General features: G+C 41.0%; 1 protein-coding gene across 1 annotated transcript in view; it reads left to right on the top strand.

Annotated features, from left to right (window-relative positions):
- fndc3a (fibronectin type III domain containing 3A) overlaps nt 1–17,299 on the top strand; it is a gene marked incomplete at its 3' end in the record, with an annotated part of 77,512 nt that overhangs the window by 29,523 nt on the left and 30,690 nt on the right. The window contains exons 3-9 of the mRNA XM_083885998.1: nt 8,843–8,919; nt 8,998–9,244; nt 11,473–11,811; nt 12,182–12,240; nt 14,653–14,819; nt 16,133–16,192; nt 16,298–16,436. Of these exons, the coding sequence (XP_083742124.1) occupies nt 8,843–8,919; nt 8,998–9,244; nt 11,473–11,811; nt 12,182–12,240; nt 14,653–14,819; nt 16,133–16,192; nt 16,298–16,436 (1,088 nt within the window). The remainder of the gene's footprint in view (nt 1–8,842; nt 8,920–8,997; nt 9,245–11,472; nt 11,812–12,181; nt 12,241–14,652; nt 14,820–16,132; nt 16,193–16,297; nt 16,437–17,299) is intronic.

The raw sequence follows: 17,299 nt of genomic DNA on the forward strand, positions 1-17,299 counted from the left end.
TTGATGGACGATTGTTCCTGCATGGCATGCAAGAAAGAAGTGCCGCGGCACGCAGAATTTAAAAAAGACACCAAGTGAAGAGCTTTAACTTTAGTCTTTCTGTTGTATTTACAGTTCAGTTTACGTGCGATGCCTCCTTTCATTTGCTCTGATTTAATTACCGACCTGTCAGTCAACCCGCTTGCCTTCCCTCGCCTGTGCTCCATTTGGATGGGAACAATTTATTAGCTCTGATTAATAATCAAGCCCGCTCCATCTTTTATTGGCTCACTGTTCATCAGGTTGCCACTGAGATCTTATTGAAAGCTCCCGCCTGACACCCGCCGCGCCGCATGTCTCGCTCCTGCCCTCTCCGGCGGCGTGCCTCGCTCGTTTTTCACCTCCTTGTCTTAATCCCGCCAGCCTCCGTCTCTCCCGCGTCTCTGTGTTCTCCGTATCTAATTGAGGGTTTTATTTGTACGTCTGATTAAAGCTGGCAGGTTGTTTGGACTGCCGCCGCCGCCAAGTTTGCCGTTATACTTAAAAGATTTGCGTAAGCGGCGAATTGTTATGATCTCTACCCACTTGTAGAAGAAGAAGCAGCAGCTGTGCGTCTTAACCAGCCGTGCACATCTGTGTGTTTGGATGTCTTCTTAACAAGTTTTTTTTTTTTTTTTTTCAATCAACCTCAACAATTACCATCATGTTCCTGCCATAACCCTCACGCCCCCCTCTTGACTCACAGCAAGTGCACCAGTTAAGAGTAAAGAGGGCTTGCCCTGCCACAGGAGTCAGGGAGGTAAACAGGGGGGTTGTATGCTGTTGACGGTGGGGTGATGTTGCTCCTGTTGTGTTGCCTGGCCTCTGTTTGCTCCGTTTCCAGAACAGGCGACTTGTTTGTGGCTATTCTGGGGGCTCAGTGGCAGCCTGCTGTTCTGTGGAGGAGGACCAGTGTTTTTTTTCCCCCCAGTGTCTGCTTCTGGAAGGTTGGCACTCCACAGCCACGTCAGCACAACCAATGCTCCGGCTGACTCCGTGGGGGGAGGGGGAGGGGGGATGTGGCCTTTTCTATCTGATCTCTGTCAGTACTCGTGCGTCAGACTGATGTAAAAGAGTCAGTGTGCCCCCCTCCCCGCCTCCCTTCCTCCCATCCCCACCTATCTCTCCTCTCTTTTTCCTTCTCTTTCTCTGTCTTTCTGTTTGTGTGTGCGTTCTTGTGTTTTTGACCTCTTTAGGATTTTCTCGAGCATAAACACTGACCTTGTGAGAACCGCAAGTCCTCGTAGCGGTCGAAACCTGGTCCTAATGAGGCGGAATGTCAGAAAAAAATAAAAAATAAAAATGTTGATCGGTGATTGTTAAACCTGGAAATTATGATGTTCTCCGATGTCTTGTTTTTATCCAAAAACCAAAATGATTCAGTTTTTAATGATTTCTTTGTTATATGGAGCAAAGAAACCAGAAAAAAAACACGTTTAAAAAGCTAACCCAATCAGAAATCTTGTTTTAATCATGAAAAAAACATTAACCGATTCCTGTTCACCGCTTTGCTCGCCCTTTGATTCTAAACGGACAAACAAAGGCACACTAAGCGGTAAAAGTGCTACGAACGCAAAGCAAATGCGATTCATCACACTGTCTTATTCGTGTGCCTCCGCAGCACTAACGGGAGTTTCCTCTGGGGCTGCACAGATATTGCTTTTGAAATTGCACGTAAAAATGTAACCGAAACCACCTCCTGTCCAAAAGATAATAGATCCACTGACTCATTTGCATCCCTCCCATGAGGTTTACTATGAGTTTGTTTTGCTGTATCCATGTGCATGACATCCTTTAAGTGCAAGATATACAGGGAGTCTCACCGGAACGATTTTCATATGTATTTTTCTCTTCATGACGTGATATCTGTCAGCAGCAAAATAAAACGTAAAATAAATTGACATTAATAAGGGTACAATGTTCAAAATGGTGGACATTTAACGTCAACGACATTTAACGGCGTCAACGTTAGCGCACAAGGTGTTTCCATGACGACTGACCGTAAAAAGACACGTGTGACGTCATGTTTACGTGACTCCGGATGGTTAAAATGAGTCTCTAAAGTAACGCTAAACTTTAAAAATACACGTTATTTGTAGTACTGCTGTTTTCGTTCAATATACAGACCGCTCCAGTTCGACTGTAGGAGTGCTAACGGCGCTAAAAGGAGCTAATGCAGCTAACAGAGCTAACTGGTAAACGGTGCCTGGACTCCCGTGTCGCGGCACGTCTTTTTCCGGTCAGTCGTCATGGAAACGTGTCATGCGTTAACGTGCGTTAACCTATTGCGCAACAGAATTACCATGTCTTTGTTTCATTATCAGGCCTGAGGTAACCAGCAGTCACTTAACCTCGCTGTGTCCTCGCTGCACTCAAATCAATTATTTTGTTTTTCTTTTTGTTTTACACGCTCGACGCCAGCCCGGCTAACGCAAGACTGCATCCTGGTCTCACTTGTAAGAGGTGTGACCAATGGACTGAGATCAAAATGCCTTTGTACGCAATTGGATAGACCCACGAACAATCGCACCATTGATCTGAATGACGTACGCAGAGTGACGGAAAACGTGTCAATAACTTGATGTAGTTTTCTAGGAAAGAACGCTATCCAGTAATGATGTCTTGTGACTTTTGCTTAGCCCGATTAATGCCAGACTGCATCTTACTATTCTTGAGCACCCTCTTACCAAAATTCCAATGTAGCACCGTTTTCCTGCACAATGACTCCAAATATACCGAAATTGTCTTAAAGAGATCCTCAGCCGTCCCGGTGTTGGATTTCATATCCTTGGATCGTTAAGGAGCCTTAGAATGCCCTCTTTTCAACCTCAAATTATTGCTCCATTTCACGAAAGGTAGGAGACCATCACTACCTCGCCATCAGTGTTACGCTCATCCTCTTTTCTTCTAGAGAAAACCATGAGATGTGTACACAAGCTTTTGTGCCAGGGGAAAAAAACCTGTTAAGGAGATTCTGAAGTTGGCCAAAACGGCGTCCTATCCAGACCTCAACTTTTCAAAAGCTCCACACCGTGAATGGTTCGACCTCCTTTACGTGCCACTAGAGCTGCAACTAAAGATTATTTTCGTAATCGATTAATCTGTCGTTTATTTTCTCGATGAATCGATGAATCGTTTGGCCCATAAAATGTCAGAAAATGCTAAAAAACGTTGAGTGTTTGTCAAAACTGGAAATTATGATGTTCTCGAATGTCTTGTTTTGTCCACTAGCCAAAATGATTCAGTTTTAATGATTTTTTTGTTATGTGGAGCAAAGAAACCAAGAAAATATTCACATTTAAGAAGCTAAAACAATCAGAAATCTTGTTTTAATCATGAAAAAAGCTTCAAACCGATTATCTATTATCAAAATAGTTGTCGATTAATTTAATAATCGATTAATAATCGATTAATCGTTTCAGCTCTACTTGCCACCTCTGTTCTTTCCGCTCCCTCGCCATCAGTGTTACCCTCAAACCACTGATATGTTAAGAAAAGCTACCGGACATCGCATTAATCCCGCCTCTTGTGCGATAGGGGGGAAAAAAAACCTGTTTGTGACTGGTTCCCTGTTTCAGGAGGTTTTGGAGTTGGCCAAACTGGTGAATAGCATCACCTGGTATAACCTCGCACAGAATTTGTCCAATTCTTAGACGGTAGCAGAGCTTTCTCACTTGTAACTCCCTCTCAAATGATACCCGTCACCTGAAATCTCTGCGCGGCTGCCGTCATTCGCGCCGAGCTCTCCCATGTTCCCTATATACGAGAATAAGACATGAGGAAAATTCACAGCTCGGTAAAGAAATGACTCACTGTCTACTACTCTGTTGGCTCGATGCCCTTTTGATTTTTTACTTTAAGAGCTTCACTCGCTATCTGTCTTGTCCAGTCAAGTTTATTAGCGGGTTGACTAATGCAGTATGTTCCCAGTGATTTTTACACCAGCGGAAAGAAATAAATTGAGACCCAAGTAATAAATTCTGAGTGCGTCGACTATATATCAGTACAGTTAAGACAGCACTCTCATGACATTTTTTGACAAACGGCTGTTTGGCAAATGCGTTTTGAAAGGTGCACTTTGTTTTTAATGCCTTTTATAAAAACGTGATGATTCATTTTTAATATCTACGGCCAAGCCTCGTACCTCTCGGAGACGATTAATTTCATCATACGTTTGCTCTTTTATTCATCTTCACCGCTCTGTCAAACTAATTGACACCATGAACAAACACTTGTAGTAAATAACAATTTATAGATATTAATTCCATACCTGACATCCTGTTGTGGGGAATTTTTGCTTTTATTGTTTTTGATAGAGAAATCTTGAGGAACTCGAGATGGCACTTTATCATGTCCAATACCAATATCACAACCTTGAGTATCCACTAATACTGATATCAATCCAATACACTCTTAGAAATAAAAGTGCTAAGTAGAATCATATAAGGTTCTTCAGCTTGTCCTCATAGGAGGAGGTTCTACCCGGAACCCTTTTGAAGGGTTCCACCAATAACCCTTTTCAAGCCCTTTATTCAGGAAAGGGGTTTTCAGAAGCAAATGGTTCAGGTAGAACCTCAGCCCTTGTAGAAGGACCCTTTTTGGAACCCTAATTTCTAAGAGTTTACAGTAATTTTTCACCTGTTAAGCATTTACCCCATAGAGCCATTTCAAGTATTTTCAAAGGCATAATTTCCCGAAGTGTATAACAAATATTCTGCTCCCATTTTTACGGTTTGTGAAATCGTGAAGCATGTAGGATTTATTTTGGATTATATTGGATTTTCCATTTTTCTTTTTGTGAAATCCTCCTATAGGATTGGTTTTCATCATGGATTAATGTCTGTCGATTATATTATTCCCGATTAATCTGTGAGTACTTGTTTGCTCGATAAGATGTCAGATAATGTTGGGAAATGTCAATCGGTGTCGACCAAACCTGGAAATGTCCTGTTTTGTCCACAAACCAAAATGATTCAGTTTCAGTGACATATTTGTGATATGGAGCAAAGAAACCAGAAAAATCAAGCAAGCTTGTTTTAATTGTTAAACAACTCAACTATTCAAACCGATCAATGGACTATCAAAATACTTGCAGATTAATTTAGTAATTATCGTTGCGGCCCTAATATCCTCACCAATACTGTCGTATTGGCTAATTTCTATGAGGAACATCCATATTTTTGAATAATAGCATTTGGAGACAATGTTTTACCTTTACTTAACCGTCTTGCATTAAAAGCCTTATGCAGATTCACCGATCTTACAGTTAAACAGCAGAAAAACTGTCTTTATTTTATATTAATGGGAGCAGAATCAGGAAACGCACGCTGTGCTGAAAGTAAAATTCAAAGAAGACACTGTTACTGTTATACAACAACTTTATAGAGAAATGCTAAAAGCTTGAGGTAGCAAATGATGTGATTCAGCCCGCGAGTGAAAAGTCACTGAAATGATTTTGCTTGTCACTGTTGAGATAGTTAACACCCTGTTATGAGGCTGCTGGCTAACCATATGGTCATGACATTGATGTTGGGTGGCTGTAATATGCAATATTTTTGCTCATTACTCGGCGTCATTAAAGGAATTAAAGGAATACCAGGTTAGATTTTGAGGCGAGCGCATCAATACAACGTCGCTCGAGACTGAATCAATGTCCCTTGCAAACGTCACCTGTTTTGGTTTAGAGCTTTTGAGTCAAGCAGTGAATTAAGGACCTGGGTCTTTTGATGTCGAGGCGAACATTCGGTTGTTAGTTTATGACGCACAGCTAAAAAAAAAAAAAAAATCTACGCAGTCTATTTACAGCAGCCCTTCAATATAAACCCTACCTCCATGAAGGTTGTAAAGAAACGCTCCGTGTTGATTCAGCTGCGTGATCTTTTTTTAAAGGTTAACATTTCAAGTTGCTGTGTTTATACTGAGGTGTGTCTCTAATGTTTATTCCGGCGTCATATCTTATAAATGAGAGCCGTTTTAATCATTAAATGAGATGTATTGTATTATTTTGATTTCCGTGTAACAAGATACAGCTGCGTTTGCAATACGCAAAGATTGACATGAATCAACATTTATCTAAAAAAGATTGTGAACATGACAAGACAAACATGGAGGCAATGTTATGAAACTGCAGAGGAATAAAATACATACAAGTTAACAGGATTTTTCCCTTAAAAGAAAGAAAAGGGCTGCAATGATTATTTCATTAATTGATTACTATTTTGATGATTGATTAATGGGTTTAAGTGTTTTTTATATATGTGTGTATATATATATATGTGTGTGTGTGTGTGTGTGTGTATATATATATATATATAAATATATATATACATATATGTGTGTATACATGTATATGCATATATATGTATATATGTATGTATGTATGTATAAGTGTATATGTATGTATGTGTGTATATATATGTATGTATGTATGTATGTGTGTATATATATTTATTTATGCATGTGTGTGTGTGTGTTGGTATATGTTGGTCAACTCGTTTTCTGACATTTTCTGACACGGAAAAAACAAGTACTTAGAAAAAAAATAAATCTATTCACAATTATGCTAAACGCATGGACTTCTTTTAAAACAGATTGAAAGTATTGAGTTTGTATGACCTGTATAATATTTGTGAAGTTACTTTAACCAAGTATTTCATATTTGTTGTAGTTGTAAGACTCGGTTGTAAAACTGTTTTAATAAACCAGTTTTCGGTGGGCGTACTTAACATAAAAAGAAAAACGAGTTCTCAGCACCAAGTGGAGTCTGGACTTCAGCACCTGAGGGGGCGGTGCTGACTGGTTGGAAATGGGAGGTTTCAGAGCGCGTTGTCGTCGTGGTACAGGAGTATGGCTGGTCATTTAGAAGTGTCCTGTCTGTTTACCACTTTGACAAAATGAAGGAAAACTCTTCTCCAAACAGTCTGCCGGGAGGTCAGTGTGCGTTTCGGATAATTCTTTGCTCGCTTGCATGACATCTGCTCGGGCCAGAGATCTTATGTCTGGTTTTTATGGAGAGAAATGTGCTCACTTGGCACAAAGGCCACTCTCTCTTTCCTCCTCCTCCTCCTCCTCCTCTGTCTGTCTCTGAAGCTTTCTGCTGAGCTGTCACTTCTCCGAGCCAAGCCGCTGCACTGGCCTTTACACCAGAGCCACGCAGGAAACTGTTGTTTCTCAGCGTTTTTTGTAAAGAGCTCTTCTTGCATTTGCCAATATGTAAAAATGCACTTATCTGCTCTTTTTTTTTTTACGTACTCCAAAAAGTAGATCAAAATAAATTGAAAATGGACCATGAACATTTTAGCTTTTGTGAATCTTTTTTAGGACGTCTCTCATTAAAAACCCTCCATGCCTCATATGTTTTACATTCACTGGCCACTTTAGGTACAAGTACCTCATAAAGTGTCTCTTCTGCCTCAAGGTTCCAGGGGATTCTCTACAATTGGGCTTTTTTGCCTGTATCCGCTATGCCTCATTTCGCAGTAGATGTAGATATAGATTTTCTTCATTGTCTCAAATAAATAAACATAATAGAATAGTAGTTGGTGAGGGTGCAAACATAGAACTCAGGGAGATAGCAGTCGATCTCAGCGTGAGATTGTCTTCTTCATACCTTGGTTTTTAATAGTGCTGCCAAACGTTAACGCGTCAACGGCGTTTAACGGCGTCAACAGCGTTTCCATGACGACTGACCAGAAAAAAGATGCATGTGACGTCATGTTTACGTGACTCCGGATTGTTAAAATGAGACTCTAAAGTGGTAAATGGTGCCTGGACTCGCGGCACATAAACATGACGTCATGTGCGTCTTTTTCCGGTCAGTCGTCGTGGAAACGTGTCATGCGTTAACACGCGTTAACCTCTTGCACAGCACTAGTTTTTGAATAACGCTGGTATTTGCACTAGTATTTACAGAAACATTGACCAAAAATGAGAAAATATCCAGTTAGCATCACCACACTGAGCTACCAAATAGTGAACTGGATATTTTCTCTTTTTTTGGTCCATTCTCTGTAAATACTAGTGACCCAGTAAATCAGCAGTTACTGGAAAACTCCCAACAACTGTCCCGCATCCACATCCAAGTCATTTAAATCACCGCTCCGCTTCCTTCTCATGGTCGGTTTGAACTTCAACAGGTTGCCTTGACCTTGTCTACGCGCCTAAATACACTGAGACGCCGCCATGTATTAAACATTAGGTGTGTGTGTTACCCCCAGCTGTTGTCTTGGGTTCCAGATGTAAAAGTCAGATTATTATCCACATGTAAGGTCTTTCTGTGGATGGATTGAAAGCCAATCTTGAAGAGAACATCTATTTCAGGTGCTGTCGGAGTCAACATCAAAGTTAATTCTCTCTTTCTGGGTCAATTATTAAATATAAATATTCAATATTTAAATATTCATGAGCTATCTGTGATTATCTGGCTCGTGCGTATGGCTGCAGAAGCCATGGAGACTCCTGGGTACGGTCGTGTTCGAGGTTTTCAGATGAAGCATTTTCTGTCTCTTTTTTTCCTGTAATGTATTTGTAACTGATGGTTTTAATATAAAAACCTATTGTAATGGTCGGTTATCACTCAAGCTTAGAGAGTCATGTCCTCTGTGTTTACGCATGTGTACATTTCCTGACAGAGAGTGCTGGGGTTGGTTTTGAACACATCTTTTAGCTTTTTGAGCTCGGGTTTGGTTTTTAATGGATCTGGTCAGTCGGGCTGAAACATCAGCCCCGTGCACCGCCATCGTTATTCTCAACACATGTACAACAGATGAAACGGCAGGTTTGCCCTGAAGGAAAATGTTTGATCTTGTTTCTTCCTTTTACACAGGTCCTGCTCAGGTTCCCATGATGTCTCCTAATGGTTCAGTGCCTCCAATCTATGTGCCTCCTGGATACGTTTCACAGGTATTCTTTCCCACACCACATCCGTCCACACTTGTCCTGCAGTCTTTGTTTGACGTCTTCTGTCCTCGTTCCTCTTAGATCATAGAAGAGAATGGAGTGCGGCGGGTTCTGGTTTTACCTCAGCAACCAGAGTTCCACCCAGGGGGGCACTCCCCTCTACACCACCCTCCACCTCCGCCCCATGCCCACCTGCCTGCCTTCATCCCACACCCTGCCATGATGCCCCCACCACCACATCTGTACACAGGCATGGCCGGAGGTGTGGGCGACATGAGTTCCCAGTACATCTCCCAGTACCACCCAGCTCATATGTACTCAGAGCAGGGTAAGTTGGAGCAAGCAATGTTATTATGTCTTTATTTTCAGCACAGGCCACTTTATTAGGTACACACATGACAGCTAATAAAGTGTCAGGAATGGCAGCAGCTGCGGTTGTCTGCTTCTAGTTTCAACATGTTGTGCATTCACAGATTGTTTTTCATAACCTCTGTTGTAACACGTGGTTATTTAATTCAACAACAACAAGACCCAGAGAACTGCTGGGTATTTCCCCTCTGTTTTAAGCATAGAGATGGTTGTGTGTGAAAATCCCAGTAGATCAGCACTTTTTCTTCACGTTAGGGGTTATTTCTTCATTATTCGGATTCTCAATTTGTCTCGACCATTTCTTGCTGCCTTTTTTTTGTTCATGGTATGTTTATTGAAAGTTTTGTGTTTCTTTCTTTACACACATACACATTAAGAGATACAAGAAAAGGCCCATGAGGGAAATGAACAAGAATGACAACCGCACATGTATACATACAAACAGAAGAGCCCCCAAAAAAATATAAAATATATATTTTATGCAAAAATATGTATTCATAAAATATATATTTTTATGTATATATATATATATATATATATATATACATACACACATCTATTATACATATATTTATATATATATATATATATATATTAGGGCTGTAACGATACACAAACTCACGATTCGATTTTTATCACGATTTTTGATCCACAATTCGCTACATTCCACGATTTTTAAAAACATTTAAAAAACATTACATTTAAACAACATTTACTTACATAGCAACTTAATGTAACATTTAATAACAAATATTTTGGAACAATGTGAACAGATTTGAACATAAATAAATAACCAATAACTTCTCTCTTTTCTGTAACAAAATAATACTGTTGAAAAATACAAAGTAAATGATGAATCAGACTGGGATTTGTCCCCAAAGCATGCTGGGAAGTGTAGTTCTTCATGAGAAGCAGTTTTGTTCCAGTGGAAATAACTTGTTTTGATAAACAGCAAAGGTAAGACAACATTTCCACTTGTATTTCTTGAAAGTCAGTTGTTGTTTTGCTCTTATTTCGGGGCTGGATCCGTGAATCTTGTTCGTAGAGTGATAATCTGTGGATTCTCCGCTGTTTACATAATCACGCTGACGCTCTGGTGCTGCTTTTGTGTGTGATGTAATGGGTTTTTTTGATGAACATAAGAATGGTTGATATGAGGTTTTAGCTGAGTTTCTGACCTTTCTGTGGGTATGCAGCATGTCTGTGTTTGTTAAAGTTAGACATGGTTTTATGATGTTGTTGTCACTGTGTCTGACACTGCCCCGGTAGCGGGGACATCAGTAAAGAAGAGATTAACTCGATTAAAAAACATAACGCGTTAGTGATGACTGTAATTAATTAATCACAATTAACGCGATAATTTGACACCCCTAATAAAAATAAGTTTGGTAGCACTAACAGCTCATATCATGTGGCTGACTGGAAAAATAACTGGGAGTTAGAAAGGGCGTTTCGCGATTCTGTTTTCTCAGCCACGACACAGGTTCGTGGCTCTAAGTATCACGATTTCGATACGCATATCGTTACTGCCCTAATATATTCATATATATATACATAAAAATAGATGCATAAATTAATATTAATATATTAATAAAAATAGATGAATAAATAAAATAGGGGCATACATATCAAAGCATATATAAAAGCACATATCAGAGCAGTTCCATGAGGCAGATCATAGTCAAAGGCCACAGAGTCGATGTGCAGTGAACTTACCAGTGTCTGTCGGTTGTAAGTCGAAGCCCGTCTACATGCAGAAGGAACGGCTGCTGCAATTCATGACATTTACACACAGAACCTCGCTTTAAGGGTCGAATCCTTTCATTAATATGTCCCTGGTCCACAATGAATCCTATGGTGGGTGTTGTGATTTTCCAGTGCCTCAGAATTAGACGTCTAGCAAACTCAGAGCAGAGAAAAGCAGCAAAATCAGATTGGGATTTTGATAACAGTGGAATCTGATAAGACGCTGAATAGGGCCATGAGAGGACACTTGAAATACATCAGAGAGAGTGGAGAATATAGAAACCCAGTACGTATGCAAGGATTGGCATGTCCAAAATAAAGATATTTACAAGCAGTTGAACAGGTGTACGTCATAAAATGGCCTATGTGTTTGTTTTTTATTGTTTTTTTGCACTTTATGTCAGAACAAACTGGCAAGTGTTGCCTTTTCTGTTCCCTCAGTCTCAACAGATACTCACTCCCAACACGGACGCCCGCCGTTCGTCCACCGAGACGACAGGACGAGCAAAACGTACGAGCGTCTGCAGAAGAAGCTGAAGGAGCGTCAGGGAGGAGGTGGAGGATGTGGAGGCGGAGGAGGAGGAGGTGGAGGTGGAGGAGGGGGGCAGGTGAAGGACAGCCCTCCCCTTTCGCCACAGAAGACGTGCAGTAGCCCCACGACGGTGGACATTCACAATGGCGTCGGAGGAAAAGGCCCAGAAGTGGAGAAGGAGCAGCTCAGCCACGCGGTGGCCGGCTGCGACAAGTACGCGGGCCGCGGCAGAAACGGAGATTCAGGAGGTGAGGGTGCTAAACGGTAGCCTTGTTGAAATATTCCACAATCTGGCTTGACACACTGCGTTTTTTGGATGTTAGGAGTGTGTTGAAAAAAAAAAGAAAAGTGCCTCATTAGCTGCAGCAGCTGGTGGCAGCAAAAGATCAGCAACACAGCCAAAATAATTCTTGATTACCTAAACTGGAACTGCTCGTTTATCACGGACGCTTGCACACAATGGAGAAATGACAGTTTGTTTTGAGCTAATTTTAACCCTCTGACCTCATGAAAATTGTAAAAACTCTAAAGTGTAATACAGTGTATTCTTCATTTTTGATTATACCTCTAGAATGAAAAAGGAAAATACCAAAAAAAAAAAACTGTTTCTCTCCTCAGAGCTGGACGAAGATGCTCGGGCGCTGCAAGCTCTGCTGAGCACCATCAGTAAACCAGTGGTTAGTATTCACTCCTGCTTCCCCCCCCCCCCACACAACCCACTTTTGTCTAATTAATACAATTTGCATGATTTTATGTGACTATTAGCGCCGTGTGCATGAAAACTTGCGATGATGCAAATGTACTGGATCATTAAACATTCTATTAACATCCATGATGAATTCTTGCTGACAATTCTTCTAATGGAGTCAGACCCGCTGACGAGCATCCATGAGGGGGTTTCTATTCCCCCTGTGTGCTCTGAACAACCGCAGCTCGCTGCTACGAAAAGCTTTGAGCTTCATTTGAAAGATGTACCGAGTGTTAAAGCTCCCATAGAGTGGTCCTATCACACATGTATGTTAGTTATAGAGGTCTACTTACATATATTAACTCGTTTTTATGCTCAAAAACCTCCTAGTTGCTGTAAATGAGCCGATAGAAATCTCTCCTCACTGAAGCTCTCGTCAGTCGCGCTGTTTCAGACAGAAATCTCACACCCAGAAGACAGACTGTGTTGTGATTGGCCAGCCAACGAGAGCTTTCCCAACCGTCTTGTGATTGGCCAATACCTGGAAGTGACCTAATTAGCACGTCCGCTCTCAGAAGCGCAGCTCCCCCCTCTGGAGTGGTGGATGCACTGCTACTCATTATCAAAACATTGCCTTAACAATGTTTAAAAATGGCTTCGTTACGACTCCCCGCCGCAGTCCCTTTTATGCCTTTGACCCGGAGTCAGAAGACACTGTCACAACGAAACACCTCCACAACGGACGTTCTTCTTCTTCTGTGGTTAAGTGTACTGGATGTGCCTGGATTAGTGACCGGAGCAGGAGGATCTGCTGTTCAGGAGACGGGATCCTTACGTTACGATTCTAGGCTTTTGCAAAACGCTTGCAGAACCCGAGATTAAAATAAAACCCAGCATTCAAATAGCGTTAATTGGAACCTCTGGTCTATGGGAGCTTTAACTGAACGCGCCGCAAGCCACTGCCGAACACGAAAGGCGGAGGACGTGATCGGGTCGAAATATTAACGGTTACAGTTTTGTCTTTAAAAGAAAAGCTTGAAAAACACCAGATTGAATGGCAGCGTTGTTCATAAATGAAGATTGCAGTTTTACCAGCAGAGAAATAAACCTCTGATATAAGATGGGTTTGTCACACACTGTCACTAAGGTCAGACCACCTTGTAAAACCCCGGCACAACAAGTCTATTGCAGAGATGATGGATACGGTTGAGGTGGAGGTTCAGTTTAGTGGAAGGATTTTTTTGTATTTTACCATCTTTTTTCCTTGTGCATTGGTTTTGATAAAGGCAGGAGAATTGAGCTGTGGGAAGTACATTTGAAAGACTCGCTTTTACGAGAGCAGCGCTTTCACCCTCTTTAAACCTCCTGAAAACAGAATGAGAAATCTTAGCGTTGCTCAGCTTATCGAGACGAGAAAATAAGATCCACAGTGGAATCAGCTTGAATATTGTTGAAGCTCCTCTGTTTTTACTCCTCCAAGCTGTTTTGAACCACCACCACCAAGTTTTACAAAATCAGAATTTAGAAAGTTTGGTAAAATTATTTAACCTTTCAGATCAACATCAGTTCTGACTGAGCTGTTTACATGTGGACAGCACATGGTTCACATTCACTACTTTATGACATTGAGGGGGAGCTCAGTCTGGAACATCGTCCGATTTCCTGATTTTCTCTACCATGGTACAGGTTTCTGAAGTAAATAACCTAATAAGAGTAAAATATACCAGTTTATTCGCTTACTACATTTGTCAACGTCTCCACTAATAAACCCAGTGCTGTTCCTGCTGTTTTAGTGTTTAATGTTGCGTTCCCTCTTGAACTTACCTTCATTAAGTCGGCGTGGCCGATGTATTTGAGAGGAAACGGACATGTATTCTGTATTTCTGAACAGTCCTTGATGCGTCTCTTTCTTATTTAAATACACAAGCGTGTCACATTTGTTCGCGAGAAGAAAATCCTGTTTTTGTGTCTGTTGGTGTGTGTTTTATGTTTTACTTTTACTTGGCACACTTTCAAGAATTCCAATGTACCCGTACTGTACTGTACATTTGCAAGTGTCAAATACATTCTATTCTATTCTATTCTATTCTATTCTACTCACGCTGCTGTAACATGAAATATGATTTTAACCACTAGAAAAGGAAATAATGCAGCCGTCACCATTAATATTTTGGCAGCGGCCACAGATAAATGAACAAACACAACAGTATGCTGGGATTTTGAGGGAATAAAGTGTGAAACTGCAGCGTGTCAAAGGAAGTCAGTAGATGAGGTGGTCTGTAATCTCTAATCTATCCCGAACACAGATTGTGTTCATGTTTGTTCAAACCACAATTATTCATTACTTGATCAAATCTCTCAGTATTAGATGTAATAGTGACTAAAACACATTTTTTCTTAGGTGTCGGACATCCAAGCCAGAGAAGTGGTGGTGAGCTGGAGCGCTCCCTCCAGGCCGGAGAGCGACGGCACCAACGTGGAGGAAGACTCGAGCCCCGTGGAGGCCTTCAGCTACGAGGTCTCAGTCTCATTTAGCGGCAAAGACGGAAAGTACAAGACCATGTTTTGGTGAGAACGAGCAGCAGTTTTTTTGTTTTTTTTTGTTTTAGTGCTGAGCATGTTAACATTAACGCATAACGCGTTTCCATGACGACTGACTGGAAAAAGACGCATAGGACGTCATGTTTACGGGCCACAACACTGGAGTCCAGGCACAGTCTACCAGTTAGCTTCATTAGCTCTGTTAGCTGCATTAGCTCCTTTAGCGCTGTTAGCGTACCTACAGTCGAATTGGAGCCGTCTGTTAGACATACAGACACTGTTTACCAGTTAGCTGCGTTAGCACCTTTAGCGCAGCGCTACAAATAACCAGCGTACCTGTGTACTGCGTATGTGTGCCTCTGTTTTTAAAGTTTAGCGTTACTTAAGAGTTAATTTCAAGAATCTGGAGTCACGTAAACATGCCATGTGTTAATGTGTGTTGATGTTGACGCCGTTAACGCCTTTAACCACTTCTTCCCTGACCCTCTTTTTGGAGGCTCGAAAATGACATGCCCAAACTAAATAGAGTAAACCTCTGCAGTTACAAGCTCTATGTGGATTATCTTGGTATCAAAATGAAGATAACACTTGTGAGATTCCACTTGTAAGTTTCACTGTAGATGCCACTGTGTCAGAGTAAATGTACATGGAACACAGCATACCTGAAGGATTTTTTTCTCTCGGCCAAAAAAATATTGAATTTTAAAGCAAATATCACCTTTAAAATATGCAGTAGGAGCTTAAAACACATGGAGGTCATTGAACAACATGTGGACATGAGCTGTGCAAAGTCTGATGCTGCTGAAATGAAGCAGAGTTAAATTACAGATGTTTTAGTAAAGAGATGTCTGGGCGTTCTCACTTTTGGCACTGCTTGGCACCATCTGTGCCATTTGAGATTTCTTAGGTACCAAATTATTAAAAACCCATTTAATTTTATTTATATGTCAATACAGATCTAAAAATAACTTGTTTTGAGAAAAAAAAGTATGATAACTCGCTGTAAATCGATGCTTCCTGCGTAATAACAACTCTGTGGCTCTGTAGCGTCTTCAGTTACGCAGTGCCATAGCTCTGGCTTACCTTGGTCAATTTGGGTGATTGACAGCACGTTTTAAACGTCTAAACCGGTAGAATCAGACCCCGGTCTCCAAATGCAAGTGAATCACTTCATTAGCGAGTCAAAAGGACATAAATGCATATGACGCATTTGTGTGGACATTCGTCCTTCTCTAATCAGAAGTTTAACGTGTCCAGCACTTTTTTTTTTTAATATACAGATTTTACATTCATATCTATTTCAAACACTAAATTATGATGTTATTTCTTCTTTGATGCAGTGGAGAAGAACTAAGTGCTACTTTAGAAGACCTTCGACCAGCGACAGACTATCACGTCAGGTTAGCGAAAGCCCTCCAGCTGCTTTTGTGTTATTCACAGTGTTAAAGTGCAAAGAAAACGTTCAGTAACCACTTGATTCTCTCCTCCTCCTCCTCGCTCCTCAGAGTCCAGGCCATGTGTAACTGTTTACAGGGAAGCCCGTCGGAGGCCGTGAACTTCACCACTTTAAGCTGTGAGCCCGATCGTCCCAACGCTCCCAAGAAGTCAAGCGGGACCAAGAACTCGCTCGTGCTCCAGTGGAAGGTAAAAACGTTTTGAGCCACTAACGATTATGTTTATCGATTGAGCTCTTGTTAATTGCCGTCTCAGGTACTTGTTTGGTGTGTGAAATGTCAGAAAATGGTGGAAAAATGTCGATCTCCATGTCCCCAAACCTCATAATGAGAACTCTGCAGGAGATTCTCTGTTTCCTGTTGTAAAGAAGCGAAGAAAACGGGAAAATATCACAAAATAGCCGTTGATTTGTTGTTATTGCTGAGGCCCTAACATCTATTTGACATTGAAGCAACAATTTTCTAAAGGATGTGACGTGATTTAAGGGCTGCAATTAACAATTATTTTCATAAATGACTTATCTGCCGTTTATTTTTTCAATGATATTGATAGTTGTTTTGTTTCCCGAACCTTGGAATGTCTTGTTTTGTCTACCAAAATGATTCAGCTTTATTTTTATTGTTAAGTGGAGCAAAGAAACCTGAAGCGGAAAAATCAGACTGATGTCAGTTCTTAACATAGTTGGTGATTGATCATCATAGCCATGAAGTTAACCAACTTTTTAGACCTTATTTTCATCGTAATCATTTAGGTTTTTAGGTTTTACGTGGAGGCTGTTGCACATTAAATCCAGGTTTTTATACACGGTGTTGTTTCAGGAATACCCTCTTGCCCCCTCGGGTAACCTCAAAGGAGAAGTGATTAGTCGAGGAACGTGGCGGAGAGAGAAGGACAAAAAGTCATTCAGACACTGTCTCGCTTTCATCAACAACTGTTGCTTAGATCATGTTCAGCGTGGTACTTAATCTTCTGTGGCTTCATTAAAGTTGCCAAATTGCGAGCAGTAAAAGATAGTGGTTGCATAGATCACCTCCCAGGTGTGAGCGAAAAAA

This window comes from Microchirus variegatus, assembly GCF_963457635.1.
Source record: "Microchirus variegatus genome assembly, chromosome: 3".
Taxonomy (NCBI): domain Eukaryota; kingdom Metazoa; phylum Chordata; class Actinopteri; order Pleuronectiformes; family Soleidae; genus Microchirus; species Microchirus variegatus.